Source organism: Suillus paluster (assembly GCF_016628075.1).
Source record: "Suillus paluster strain FC165 chromosome Unknown EDB91scaffold_49, whole genome shotgun sequence".
In the NCBI taxonomy this organism is placed as follows: Eukaryota; Fungi; Basidiomycota; class Agaricomycetes; order Boletales; family Suillaceae; genus Suillus; species Suillus paluster.
In genome coordinates this window covers 1-13,128 of record NW_024537609.1, presented here as the reverse complement: position 1 = coordinate 13,128, position 13,128 = coordinate 1, and the positions used below count along the sequence as shown (strand labels likewise).

Below are 13,128 nucleotides of genomic sequence, written 5' to 3'. Positions count from 1 at the left end.
GTGCTTCGGCCAGCCGCTGTGTGGCAAACTTTGCTTCATGATAAGATGAACTGAGGTGGCTTTTTCACATCTGAATTATTATTATTGAACTTACATCAATGAGCGTTGGGAAGACAATGTGGCTCAGATTAATGTCTGGCGGACCTAAAAGTCACCAATGAGCAGTTAGATGTCCTCGAGGAGAACTCGGTGAAATTCGTGGCAATGAGAAAATGAAATAGATACTTACTCCTGAGGGACGACAAAAAGGTAATCAGGGTATTTCCTAGGAGACCGCGCATAGTAAACGACCAGATTCAGATTAGTACGTTGACTCGAGTCTATCAAAGGCGGTTCAGATAAAAGTGCGCTCAGGCTGGACATCGACTGATAGCTAGGAAAGGACCCCCAAAATTTAAGCGAAGCTTTTTGACGGGAGACATGGGTAAGAATCTAAGATGGCGCCTGCAGGCATTCGAAGCTTGGCTAAAATGGTAGTAAAGCTCATGGGTGAGAGTGCTTATCGTTCGTAAACGGATGTTTATGTACCAGTCGAGTTTCTTCCATGTCCGCGCACGAAATGGGACCGAAAATAAGGGTCATTTACACCCTTCATCGTAAGTTAGATCTAGTACCTGCACATCCCTATGAGAACAATTTTATGAGAGTAACCTCGAGATGACCTTCCCTGATGACACCGCACTAGTGAGGCAAGTGTGACTGCGGCATCCCGCGGGAAATGAATCCGGCTCTTAACGCTTTCAACCTTATAAGTTCAACGCCAAACATTATATATTTCTCCTCATCCTCAGTCAAGGGCTTTTCAGACTCTTGCAAGTCAATCTTCATCCTTTGTCCTTTCTTTATTCCTTATCTCTTTTAGAGACTTCACCACTTGCATTATTTCCACTTGCTTTGTCCTTAGACTTCACAATGACCACCCTTCAACCGTCTAACTCGCAAGGCCTTCGTGCCGAGAAGCTTGTTGCTCTCCCAAGCTTGTCATGCGGTTTATCCTCATTACCCCAGGCCAAAAGCATGGACAGCGTGTCACTTCATCCGAACATGTACGCGCAGCGGGCAGCCGAAAGTGAAGCAAAGGTATGTTCGCTACTTTATACTTGACATTAAACGCGTTTTTTTTAACACTTTCGCAGTTGAAAAACGTTCTGTCAAAGACTGCTGCATCATATTCGCAGACTACTCCAGCTATTCCTGCCTACATGAACCCCGTACGTGATTCACATACTCAACCGATTCCGGAATTTTGTGCTGACCGCCGCCTATTTTTTTTCGGACATCTAGCCTCATCATAACTCAAATTCACCCAGTTCGTCACCGCCCTTGATGATGCGGAAATCTGTGAGCACCTGTCTCCAATTTGTCCTACTCCATTTGTCTCATCCCGGATAATCAGAAACCAAAATTCTCGGCCTAACTGGCCAACCTAGACTTTCCTTCCTTTTATATCTTCCTCTGCTGGGAACTATTGTAGATCTTGCATTACCAACATAAAGCGGCACCACCCTCTCATCGTCCATCCTCATCACTTGCATCGCATATAGACACATCGCATACCTATATTCATACCATGGCATCTTTTTCTTTCCCGTGGTTTTTTTTTTGTGGCCTTTGTTTTGTCCCACCAGCCCAGCGCTTTAGGTGATGATTGGATTTTTAATATGGGTAGCGAGCTTATACTTAGCCCGGGAGGTCTTTTACTCTGAATCCGCTACGCGTCTAGTCATAATTTAATGGATATTGGGTTTGTTGGGCAATTGATATTGCTGTGTGAGCATCGCTGTCATAGTCCTCAAACATCTCAAGCATCGAGCACCCCTGACGTTTCTTTGTGGGTCAACTGGGACCCACTGTTTGGTACGTACTTCAAGTTCCCACGCGCAAACTTAAAGGGAGGAATCGACAAGGAACAGAAGACACGCCCAGCGTCTGCGACTGTACATTGCAGCCTATCCTAGCCTATCTTGCGATAGGCTGTAGTCACCTCTGCCGACGGTATCGTAATAGAGCTATTCTTTATTGGATCTTGTAGATTCAGAGTACTGACTCCTGAGGGATTTGATAGTCATTTCTCATACCCGATCCAGACAGCAGAGCATAAGGCCTCGTCTTTGGATCAGCTGCCGAATCTGTAATATGCATCGATAATCGAAAGCTCATTGAATTCGCGTCTTCCAATTTGCGAGACGGACGTCTCAGACGTATTCATCGGACGGACTCCTTGTAAGTAGGTCAGCACTCTCTACTAAAATTCCTGGGCATTCAGATAAAGGTCAAGGTTTCCTCAGTTGCCGTGATAGCAAACGTGCAACGACTGCCCTGAGCTTGGGCGGTCTCAAGACTTACTTACTAAGGGTTAGAGTTGGGTGCTTATCCAACAATCACTGGCTCCTTCCGACATCAAGACTGGTAACTCAAGGAGTTACCTGTGGTTGCTCACCTTGTACTCACAGGTTCGTGATGTGAACGCCTGAACGCATTGAGTCGCGCCCCGCAATTCTCTCCGTACCCCGCGTTCTACGCGCTTTTGCTCGGCGTGACGTCCTCGAGAATGAGGGTGGAGACTCATCGGGCTATCCCGTATGCCATCCTTATCGCCTTCGATATATTGTCTCGTTCTGTGCAAACGATTGACGAAGAAAGTATTCTTTAGCTTTTACGTTTTGCGTTCTCAGAAGCGTCATCGCCTCGCCTGATGAATATCGATTCCCCTGCACCCCTCTCACGGTTCGGTGCGGGGTTAATGGCGCCGAAGACCATGCCGTCCAGAATCGAGACCTTCAAAGTTCTACCGGTCATGAGAAACAATAACTCATTTCTTTCGGTATGTTCCTAACTGGTGTCATATTTCTCGGTGACAGACATGCACAACTTAATCTTGTTCTTTGGGTGCACAGGACACGTAACTTTTGTCGCAAGATTGTCCCAGATGCCAGCAATATTAATGGCATGCGGTTACTGTCGACGATAAGCCTATGGCGTGCTGTGTCATTTGCCACTCATTGTGGTAAGATGAATTTATTTCCTGCTACGGCCCTGCGGCATCTTCGATGACTGGGATACTTTCCTCGATACGTCCCAGATCTCTCAGAAGGCTCGAAGCCTCACCGGCTAGTTCCGATACGTCATTTTCAGTGCTGTCATTCTTTCCAACGCGAGAACGCCTCGGGTGTTTTATGGCAGCCAAAAATTACATGTCGTGATCAACTGGGCTTAGGGTATGTGCTGATATATGTCTCTGTCTCTACGGTATTACAGCATATCCCCACCGTTATATGATCAAGATTTTATTTGAGGATGGGATACGTAAAGTAATAATCGGTCCTATGCGTTGGACACCAGGGGTTCTTTGTACCACCCTTGTTATTCGTCCAATTCGATCCATCCAATTACTTGATTATTGACACCCCGAAACAATGTACTTCTCCTATGTATTAAAAAGCACCAACGCAACTTGTTAGATTGCGGGAGCAGTCTTGGAAATAGGAGGACTTAGCACCCTTGGTTCCTGTGTCGCGCTCAGTGAGATATATTCTTCTCAGCATCAAAATCGGCAGTTCAATGTGACATCCTATCGCCTGATCATGCAATGAGCTACCTTTCCCTTACTTGCGAACTTGAAGACCTTCCCGATTTGGTATTCTATATGAAATTCGAGGCTGAACTGCTGAAGTCACTGGTATGGATAAGCAGCCCAAGCTATCATACAACACGTATCATACAACACCATGGATGCTGCATGTACATGTAGCTAGCAATCACAGTAGCTGGACCACGTCAAAGCCCCCGCTTCCCTTCGCAACAACTAACCGTCCCATTCCCTCGTCAAAGTCCACCTTGTCGCCACCAACACCATCAGCACCAGCTTCAATCTCGTATACAGCGTTTCCTGTCTCAAACACAGGACCGAACTGCATCTCACGCGGGGGGATGTACAACAAACTTTGCCCACACAGTCGCACCTCCCGCCCAAACACGCACAGTCCGCGCCCCGACGACCCCATACATATTTGAGTGCATCATTGCCCCCCTAAACCCCCGTCTGTATCTCCCAGTGCGCCCAGAACAAATGGAGGTAGGCGGAGAAGCTGGTACGGGAATCTTACATGTTTTGCACCATCGTTGGTGTCTAGTGGAGTGGAATAAGCATTGACAGAGCAATCCTGCCCAACTTGCCCTTGGGACGCGCAATGATTGTGAGGGGAGGTGTCTCCTGGGATGGTGGGTGCGCCGGAGCGTCTGCGCCAGATCAACCTCGAGGAACACAAGTTGTGAAAGCGATAGGCGAGCTGATGGCCTCAGAAAACATAAATACTTTAGTATGTGGAACTACCGTCTGTCCCTGGGTTGGTATTTCTGGTAAAGGGAACACGCTAACGCAGGCCTCCCATGCTACAAGGATATAGTCGGAGAAATGGGTGAAATATAGGAATGCACCGAACTGCAAGAAAATCACGTAGGCACGCCATCCGAAATCGCTTGAAGTCGCACTTGGCTCACTCACTAGTTCTGGTATACGCGGGAGCAGGGCAGTGCCCTCCGTTTGAGCATGCCAATCTAGTAGCTCAAGACCTCCCCCATCCTAGTCTAACGTGGTGTCCAGGAAAAGGAGGTGGCGCGATATCCCTGCGACAGTACCAGGGGATCAAGGAGTAGTCGCAAAGCTTGCTGAGGGCAGGCTCCAAGCCAAGTGAGAATACAGCAACTGATTTATTAGGTCTATTCGTTGTCAGAGATCCTTCCTTCATTTCGGCGTCGAGAGGAAGAGGGACTTACTGGTCCCTGCAACCGATAGCAATGATTCCTTGACACTCAATGTCCTTCACGACAACGCACGGATCATCACTCGGTGATGACCACTCTCCAATATTTTGAAGCTTGTGTGAGGCCCCTGGCTGCCCGGAGATGAGCCAATACACGACTTTATTTCCATGAACGGTCAAGACCTGCATTATACCAGGGATAAGCAGAATCTGGTCGACAGTTTCTCGTTTTCTGCTCGAAACAATAACATTTGGCGTGGACCGTGGCCAACGTCTGTCGAGTGAAAGAGCCAACAATGTGCGATGGTCTAGATCTGCAGAAGACAGTGCATGAAGAGAGCGCGAAGAGCCAGGGGGTGGGAGATGGCGGCGCAATACTTCGGTGCAGAACACCACACACCAAACGCAGCGAAGTATTGGACAGGAAGTAATAACGTTTGGAGGTCTGGAAAGGTGAGATGTATGTGAGTTCGCATGGAAGCAAGTTTAAAGGACGTACCAGTCTCAGTGTCAATATGTCTCGCACAGACAATGTCTGGAGGATCTGTATGAAAATATCATTGACCAAGTTATCAAAACTCGGCACGCAACGCATTGTGGATAGGATTAAGTTGTCGAGCCGATGCTACGATGGGTGAACCCATACCAGGAGTCATATCAGAGACTTGTTGTGTTTTGCAGGACGTTGCAATTCAGACTGCGTTGGAATCTCATCCGACCTACTTGAAACCAAGATTCCAGTAACATGCCAGCCAGAACTCCCGAAGACAAAGAAAGCGCAGATGAAAAGCAATAGGCAACGACAACAGTCTTTGTGTGGTGTGCTCCCGATCTGACCGCACGCGCAGCAACGATGCAAGCAACTCATATAGAGCGTGAAGTATTGGTGAGGTAACAAGGTCGGAAAGTAAGTAGTCGATGTACTTACGTCAAGTTTACATTCAGTCAAGATTCAAACGGTCAACGTTGGACCATTCTAGGTCTCAGTCGCGAGGGCAACTTGTCAACGCAAGGACGGATGCGCTTCATAGTCGCTAATTGATCGTACACAAGCCTCCCACAGTGCCTGCATTGATGGTTCCAGCATTTCTCTGCAGCCTCCCAATCCCCCTCATCCATGTTCCTCACGACGGTTCCAATAGGTCTCTCATCCATCTCCATATACATGGCAAGCTTCAGCGCATGCCACGCATGATGGTCTGTGGGCCTGCTACACGCACACGTCTGCGCGTTGCATCCGCTAGTAAACTGCACTTCGTTATCGATAGCGATTATAAATGCGTCTCTCCGTTCTCGCCGCAGGTCTATGAGTCGGAGAAGATCATCGGTGGGTATGCGCTTTAGAATTAGAGCATGCTCTTGCTGGTGGAATGGAGATGGAGAGGCACGCTTCTGCTGCGTATTGGAGCTCTTCCTCCCACTGATACCGTGCAGCGATGGCATATACCCGTAGGGGATCTGTCATGAAGCGAGGCGATGTGATGGCAGAACGTATGATAGATGTAGGTCCTGGTGTATCATATTTCTCGGCGGCATGAAGCACACCCTCCATTTCCTCCAGGGACTTCCAGCAGGGGACTTCCATTCCGCTGATCATACTGAAAAGCTTTTCCAGCACGCCGTCATCCTCTTCCAATCCGATGGGACTGGCCTCGGATGATGGATCAGGGCCTGAGCCACTGCCATCGATATTCGATCAGGGAGAGCATAGGTCGAAAGAAACCTGATGTGGTCTGCAACACGAATGAATGCATCCTATAGTATGTTCCTTCACTGGAACGGAATACCACATCTGCGTCTGGAGATGTGAGGAGTGGATCATGATGGTAGCTGACTGCTTGAAGAGCGGGCATGCTCATTGCTGGGCGCATAAGAAGATGGTCTCCCGTAAGATAGTCGTTTCTTCTTTATTGCCAGGTTTAGGGTAGCCTCCCCTAATCAGACCATAACAGAAGGAAGACAGTCGTTCCGACTGGTTTAGGGCGTAAACGTGTGAAGGCTGGGGTGTCGACTAGTCCAGACCTTAGAAAAATGAAGACGACCAGTATTTGGCGCTTGTAAATTTCTATATAAAAGTGTTACGAGTAACGACCACAACTAGCTGAGCACTGATCCAAGGGACATGAGATCTCTCTGAGCTCTGTTCTGGCTGCGGTGTTGGACAGAAAAAAGACGATTGACATCATATCAGACCTTCGTGTAAGCTAGATGCTTACGAAATCAAGTATCACGTGGACGTTTTCCTTTATATCACTCTGCTGCATAGCGGCAAAAGACAATGCCTCCAGACCCAGGACCGGCATAGTATCGTGAAATTTCGAGTGCGACAGAGACGTAGGATGCAACTTATGCATCCTAGGTCATTGCGAGGGTCGTCGTCGTCGTTGCCGTCGTTAGAAAATTCGGTTTGTCCTGTAGGGTGTATGAGAACAGTACCGAAATCAATAACGAAATTATGAAACACTTACCTGACGTGACGCACTGTTTGATAGTGCGACAGACGGAGCGGAAGGAGGGCTTTCGGATGCAATTTAAAAAAATGGGGGTCATCAATGTTGTTGTGTTGTCGTCGTCGTAAACAGCGAGGGCAGGCATTTCCCTATGAGAGCGTGTGGCTATGCCGGCGGTACGCGTAACGCTCGTTCTCATATAAATAAGGTACTGTTACAAAGTGGTACTACACATCTGAGAGACGGCCTAGTTTACGTTCACATTTGAAACTTTCTTCAGCCATAAGCGTGCGCTCTCATTGGTGGAGAGGTGCTTAGGTGACACTAAGCGCTCGGCTACATACAGGCTCTGCTCGATGAGCAGCCCCAACTTCTAGATGCATGGTGACTCCGGTGAATCCAATCTTTAACCACTCTCGACAACATGGTATGACAACATTGAAACATGACTGGGTTTACATGGTATGCGTGGAACATTCAAGTTGAATTCATGCCTTTAATTCCTGTGGGGCAACAGAGTAGAAACTGCTCATGACAGCATGCCCGCATCAGGAAAAATATAGCTGACTACATAGTACTATATAGTTCGAATCGACCATGTAGCTCAGTCGTTACCCCCCCCTGTATATAGAAAGCGAGGCAACTATGTCATGCTACATAGCGCCATGTAGAAACAGGTAGTGCTACCAGGCACTACTGTAATAGCCTGTAGAAACAGGTACTAGCGCTACCAGGCACTACTGTAGTAGCCTGTAGAAACAGGTATTAGCGCTACTAGGCACTACTGTAGTAGCCTGTAGTTCGTAGGACTGCCTAATACAGAGAGCTACCAGCCACTACTAGCAGCTATATAGAGGGATAGAGTAGCACACAAAATAGCACGGAAACAAATAAATTCAGAATGCATAAAACAGAGCTACTGACAGATTCTTGCATGATCCTCCGCGTCATCTTCACATCTGTGAGCCTCAACTCTCGTTAGCCTCTCCATCACTGTGCTCCTCGAGCTGGTACTCTCGAATCCCATCATCAAATGCCTCGTCACCAATCCAGGATGCAGCCGACAGCATAGTGAGTACTTCGACACCTGCATGCAAACTTAAAAGCACATATGTTAGGTTGGCACTTGTGAAAATACAGTGCGACGTACCGAGCCCTGTCATGCAAACTGTCGCAAAGTCTTTCAAGGAGTTTGTAAGGTGCTGTACACTTGTGGAAGCGCTGCAACGAGTCAAAATGAGCTTGGTAAATAGATGCATAAGTAGCCGAAGTGAATTTGATGTCTTCCTTCAGGCCTTGTAACCACTCATCAATACAACATTCGATCTATCAATAATCAGTGCCGTTGACATTAACATAAGAATATGAGACTTAACTCACAGCTGTAAGCACGAGGGCAACAACCTCGACAGGTATGGGGTTGAAATACTTGTGGTAAACGATACCCTCGTCATTTCGGTTTGCAAACCACATAATGTTGATACCGTCTTGCAGTAATTCAGATTTGTAGATCCCTGTCTTCAATGTCCAGTCCTATTATCCAACAGTCAGGACTCAAAAGGTCACGTAGGCCATTGTGCTACATACCTTGAAGGCAAATGCTGAACCACCTTTCAAAGATTCAGCCAGATCTCAGTTTTTCCTTATCACCTCCTTTGAATGACTTGACCAGAATCCAAAAAACGAACTGGTGAGTGATCGCATCTTCGTTTTGAGTTCACCACACACATGTGATATGTGCAGCAATAGCTTCATAATATATATAAAAATCAGATGAGCCATGTACTAAGAACGGAGAGCTTACCATTTTGACTGCTGGAGGTGTTAATTTGACTTGGATGCCTTTGATTTTGCATGCCTCATGCCATGCCTCTTTTGCTAACCTCATCTCAACAGCAACGCCGTCAGGAAATGGCGCCTGTGTGACAATTAGGCACCGGAAAATCGAGGTTGCAGTTCCAAGGATCTCCTTTGAGATTTCGTCGAAATCGCTAGCTTTCACACGTTGATGTGAACCGTCGAATATTTTCTTCAACTTCAGCACTACTGTGGCTTCTTCTGATACAGTGTCCCATAGTCATTTGGTCCCTCGAGTAGCAGGTAATATTTCAACGGCATCGTCATCCTTGTCATTGGTGTGGTTAGCCTCAGCCTTGATATATGTTGGCTCCAAGTCGTCAGCCTCAGCCTTGATATGTGTTGACTCCAAGCCATCAGGGTCATCCGAGTCACCAGACTCATCGCTAGCGTCATCCGCTAGAGCTGCATACGTAGAAGCATGTTAGTTTTGCTATAGTTAATGAAGCAGTTACCAGTACATACCTTTTTGACACTTTGCGTCCTGGTGAGTAGTCGGCCTGCGTGCGCTGCCACTGATGGTGCACGATGCTATTGGAATCTTCCCTGCACTGAAAGTCAGGACCTTGGCATTGGACAGCTTCGTCTGCACGCTGTGATCTGAGAACTGAATAAAAATAATTAGCCATTGTTCTAGTTGAAAAAACGAGTGATCAAACCATATTCTCTTCTTCCCTGTCTGCGTCACTATGCAGCTCCAAGGGCTCAGTCTCAAAGACTTCGGGATTGACTTGATAGGCGCTCTTCAGCACCCTTTTTTTCTGCTTTTCCAACTTCTGTTCCTTGCCTATTTGTTGACGGATGATATGTTGTGATTCAGATACTGTAGAGTGAGGTCGTGTTGCAAGTGAGTGAAATATGTCATTGTAGTAGTAACAGATGGCAGTGACTTAACCTCAGTAGTTTTCTTTTTCGGTTGGTCGATGTTGTTGACCACTTGTGGTGCGTGGAGGTGTCTGCGCAGCACCCGATGTTAGTTGCTTAGAGGTGGCCTTATACGGAGGCATGATCATCGGTCCTTGGGATCGAATGACCTGTCGTTCAGCCGTTCAGCTGATTTATAGTGCCATGCAGGACGCAAACACTCACAATTTAAACCTTGTTTCATTGTTGAATCCAGGGCTTGTTGATTTTTCGGAATGCAGGGCTAAATGCTGTTTTAGTTAGAGAATAATAACAGGTATGAACATACCGTCAGTTACCGTCACGATATATACTGTCATGGATACTTCTAACTCAGCCAGAAAACAGTATGGAGCTCAAGTCAAATACTCACTGTGACCGTGCTCTGACAAATGACAGGCCAATGTCACCAACCGCTAAGGCTACCTGTAAAGACGAGAAAATTGGTGTCAAAAGGTGAATTAAGTTACCCCTCCTCCTCATCACCCCCAAATACTCACTAGCTTGCAGGCCGAAGCTCGAAGCGCCTAATGCAGAGCCCATGTACCTGCTCCCTCCATTTCGTCAATGTGAAGTGCCAGATGCTCGTCAACGTGAAGTGCCGGATGCTCGTCAACGTGAAGCTCGTCAATGTGAAGTGCCAGATGCAGAGCCCATGTACCCGCTCCCTCCATTTCGTCAAACACCTGGCCCCATCTCAGTTTCTCAAACATACTTATGAAAACTCATCTTGGAGTGTTGGGAGGCAGAACTGAAGGCCTGTCAGAAAGCTAAACAATTGCAACTGTTAGAAATAGTGCCTGCCGGTGGCATGCCTGGCCATGCAAGACTCGTCACTGACCGCTGGGATGCAGAAGCAAAACGTTGTGAAGAGGCAAAGCGGGTGCAACTACTAGAGATACTTCTTGCTGCCCATGGCATTCGCAGACTAGCGTAGTGCCGTTATCTGTAGTAGTGTCAGCAACAGGACCTTAAAAATAAAGAGCGCCAGGACCTGAAGGCAATTACTTTCACTCTTGCACTTTGTGAGGGCGCGTCTGGTCATTACTTTCACTCTTTTGGGCGCCAGGACCTGAAGGCAATTACTTTCACTCTTGCACTTTGTGAGGGCATCTGGTCATTACTTTCACTCTTGCACTTTGTGAGGGTGCGTCTGGTAGTACTCACCATTGAAAAATAAAGAGCGCCAGGACCTGAAAATTAAACTGTATGAAGGGCGCGCCATGCGGTTAGATCCGGTAGTAAAGATCCGGTAGTAACCTGTGCTGTGAGTGGTTAGAACAGAGCCAGAATTCCCTTGAATAACTCACCCAACAATGCCTCACATCTGCAGATTCTGCGGCAAGGAGTTTCCATCAAGAGGACGCGTCAATAAACATATAGCTGTCCGCCCTGAATGTAGAAGGCAATGGGAGATGCTGGTCAGTGAAGATACTACAGACAATGAAGGTGGCCTACCAGAGGGCTCGTTTTCCCCGCTTCGGCGCTCACGATCCAATTCCCTCAATGAGGACAACCCAGCAGCATCCAAAAATTGGCAGGTGATGGTTGAGGATGCTGCCGACGAAGACAAGGACAAGGCCGATGAAGACAGGGACAAGGCAGGGCAATATTTCGAGCCGTGTCCTGATGCCGGCTGGACATTGCGGGAGGGTCAAACTGGTTTCGAAGAGTATCAGAAATATAAGCAGGGTGAAGGTCAAAATGAGTGGGCTCCCTTCTGTGATGCATATGAGTTGAGTTATATTTGTCGTGTCTGCAAAACAATTAACTTTAGTCGCCAGGGAAGAATGGGAACTTGCTGAATGGTTGATTAAAAGCCTCGGGCAGACTCGAACAGATGAGTTTCTGAAGTTACCGATAGTGAGCCCGGTGTTGACTGCAGAGAAATTGGCACTGACCATAGTAATAGACAAAAAATTGAACAAGACCATTGTTCCACAACAATTGTTCGTTCCTTCAGAAGGTCGATGAGCTGCCATGCGGAGCTGCATGGAGCTGCAAGAAGGTTAGCGTCCAGGGAAATTGAACAGACGAGACAGGCCAGCCAATGCACGAGGACGTCGAACTTTGGATGCGCAATCCTGTCGAATGTATCAAAGACTTGATTGGAAATCCTTTGTTCAAGGACCATATGGTGTACGCACCTGCACGAGCATACACAGACCCCGCAGGACTTCACCGAGTGGTTGATGATATGTGGACCGCAGACTGGTGGGGTGACAAGCAAGTAAGTACCTGGCCCAAGACATCAAGCAAAAAAAACAAGTACTGACCTTCAATGACCAGAAAGAGTTGCCGAAAGGAGCGACTATAGTGCCCATCATTCTTGCGTCAGACAAGACATGTTTGTCACAGTTCCGGGGTGATAAATCAGCATGGCCTGTATACCTTTCGATCAGCAACATCACTAAAGAAAAAAGGCGGCAAGTGTCAGCACGAGCAATGGTCTTGATTGGGTACTTGCCTGCAGGAAAGCTTGATTGCTTTACATCTGATGCGCGCTCTCTTGCTGGTTACCGACTTTTTCACCATTGCATGTCCCTCCTCCTCCAACCTCTCATTTCTGCAGGTCAAGACGGCGTTGAGATGGTTTGTGCGGACTCGCTGATCTGTCGAGTATACCCGATCCTTGCTGCTTATGTGGCGGACTTTCCTGAACAATGTCTTGTTGCATGCTGCAAGGAGAACTGGTGTCCGAAATGTCTGGTCGTGGGCGATGAAAGAGGCAATCCACTGAGTTCGTCGATGTGGGACCCTCAGTTGATTAAAGAGGTGTTGGAGAAGCGGAAAAATGGTCAACATCCAGCTGAGCTTGAGGAGTATGGACTACGCACCATCTACAATCCTTTCTGGGCTGATCTCCCACACACTGACATTTTCCTCGCCTTCACACCTGACCTCCTACACCAACTCCACAAAGGCATCTTCAAGGACCATTTGGTCAAATGGTGTATTGATATTATCGGCGAAGAAGAATTTGACGCACAGTTCAAGGTGATGCCTCATTATCCTGGTCTGCAGCACATCAAGAAAGGGATATCTACAGTAAAGCAGTGGATGGGCACTGAACACAAAGAAATGCAGTGTGTTTTCCTCAGGATAGTGGCTGGTGCTGTCCCAAGGTACGGTCAAACCTTATGTAACGAAGTCCC

The 13,128-nt window shown here is 47.5% G+C and overlaps 5 protein-coding genes across 5 annotated transcripts; 3 read left to right on the top strand and 2 right to left on the bottom strand.

The window, feature by feature from the left end:
* The first annotated feature begins 693 nt into the window (after window positions 1-693).
* Window positions 694-1,760, top strand: EDB91DRAFT_1225726 (uncharacterized protein). The gene is made up of 4 exons (XM_041320975.1): window positions 694-1,080; window positions 1,137-1,211; window positions 1,285-1,341; window positions 1,397-1,760. Exons 1-4 carry the CDS (start codon window positions 913-915, stop codon window positions 1,415-1,417), a joined length of 321 nt encoding a protein of 106 aa, XP_041174635.1. The 5' UTR covers window positions 694-912; the 3' UTR covers window positions 1,418-1,760.
* Window positions 1,761-5,599: 3,839 nt separating this feature from the next.
* On the bottom strand, window positions 5,600-6,924 carry EDB91DRAFT_1146981 (uncharacterized protein). The gene is made up of 5 exons (XM_041319267.1): window positions 6,444-6,924; window positions 6,309-6,409; window positions 6,255-6,272; window positions 6,211-6,221; window positions 5,600-6,125 (listed from the first exon to the last, which is right to left on the bottom strand). The coding sequence occupies exons 1-5, from the start codon at window positions 6,614-6,616 to the stop codon at window positions 5,724-5,726; spliced, it is 705 nt and encodes a 234-aa protein (XP_041174634.1). The 5' UTR covers window positions 6,617-6,924; the 3' UTR covers window positions 5,600-5,723.
* Window positions 6,925-8,181: 1,257 nt separating this feature from the next.
* EDB91DRAFT_1084113 (uncharacterized protein) lies at window positions 8,182-10,077 on the bottom strand (the record flags this gene model as incomplete). The annotated part of the gene is made up of 10 exons (XM_041315719.1): window positions 8,182-8,311; window positions 8,364-8,539; window positions 8,594-8,746; window positions 8,801-8,823; window positions 8,902-8,962; window positions 9,018-9,248; window positions 9,327-9,475; window positions 9,536-9,677; window positions 9,730-9,893; window positions 10,005-10,077. 10 exons carry the CDS (start codon window positions 10,075-10,077, stop codon window positions 8,182-8,184), a joined length of 1,302 nt encoding a protein of 433 aa, XP_041174633.1.
* A 245-nt stretch (window positions 10,078-10,322) lies between these two features.
* On the top strand, window positions 10,323-10,910 carry EDB91DRAFT_1084112 (uncharacterized protein; the record flags this gene model as incomplete). The annotated part of the gene is made up of 3 exons (XM_041315718.1): window positions 10,323-10,429; window positions 10,484-10,673; window positions 10,710-10,910. The coding sequence occupies 3 exons, from the start codon at window positions 10,323-10,325 to the stop codon at window positions 10,908-10,910; spliced, it is 498 nt and encodes a 165-aa protein (XP_041174632.1).
* Window positions 10,911-11,289: 379 nt separating this feature from the next.
* On the top strand, window positions 11,290-13,119 carry EDB91DRAFT_1250985 (uncharacterized protein; the record flags this gene model as incomplete). Its single annotated transcript, XM_041323305.1, has 6 exons — window positions 11,290-11,695; window positions 11,751-11,878; window positions 11,937-11,981; window positions 12,021-12,203; window positions 12,263-13,021; window positions 13,075-13,119. 6 exons carry the CDS (start codon window positions 11,290-11,292, stop codon window positions 13,117-13,119), a joined length of 1,566 nt encoding a protein of 521 aa, XP_041174631.1.
* Between the last annotated feature and the right edge of the window lie 9 nt (window positions 13,120-13,128).

Bases quoted from the DNA above. Each gene is read 5' to 3' on its own strand.
- EDB91DRAFT_1225726 (XM_041320975.1), top strand. From the start codon at position 913: ATGACCACCCTTCAACCGTCTAACTCGCAAGGCCTTCGTGCCGAGAAG. The intron at 1,081-1,136 runs GTATGTTCGCTA...ACACTTTCGCAG, and splicing joins CAGCCGAAAGTGAAGCAAAG to TTGAAAAACGTTCTGTCAAA. The intron at 1,212-1,284 runs GTACGTGATTCA...TCGGACATCTAG, and splicing joins TTCCTGCCTACATGAACCCC to CCTCATCATAACTCAAATTC.
- EDB91DRAFT_1146981 (XM_041319267.1), bottom strand. From the start codon at position 6,616: ATGCCCGCTCTTCAAGCAGTCAGCTACCATCATGATCCACTCCTCACA. The intron at 6,410-6,443 runs GTGGCTCAGGCC...ATCCGAGGCCAG, and splicing joins CTGATCGAATATCGATGGCA to TCCCATCGGATTGGAAGAGG.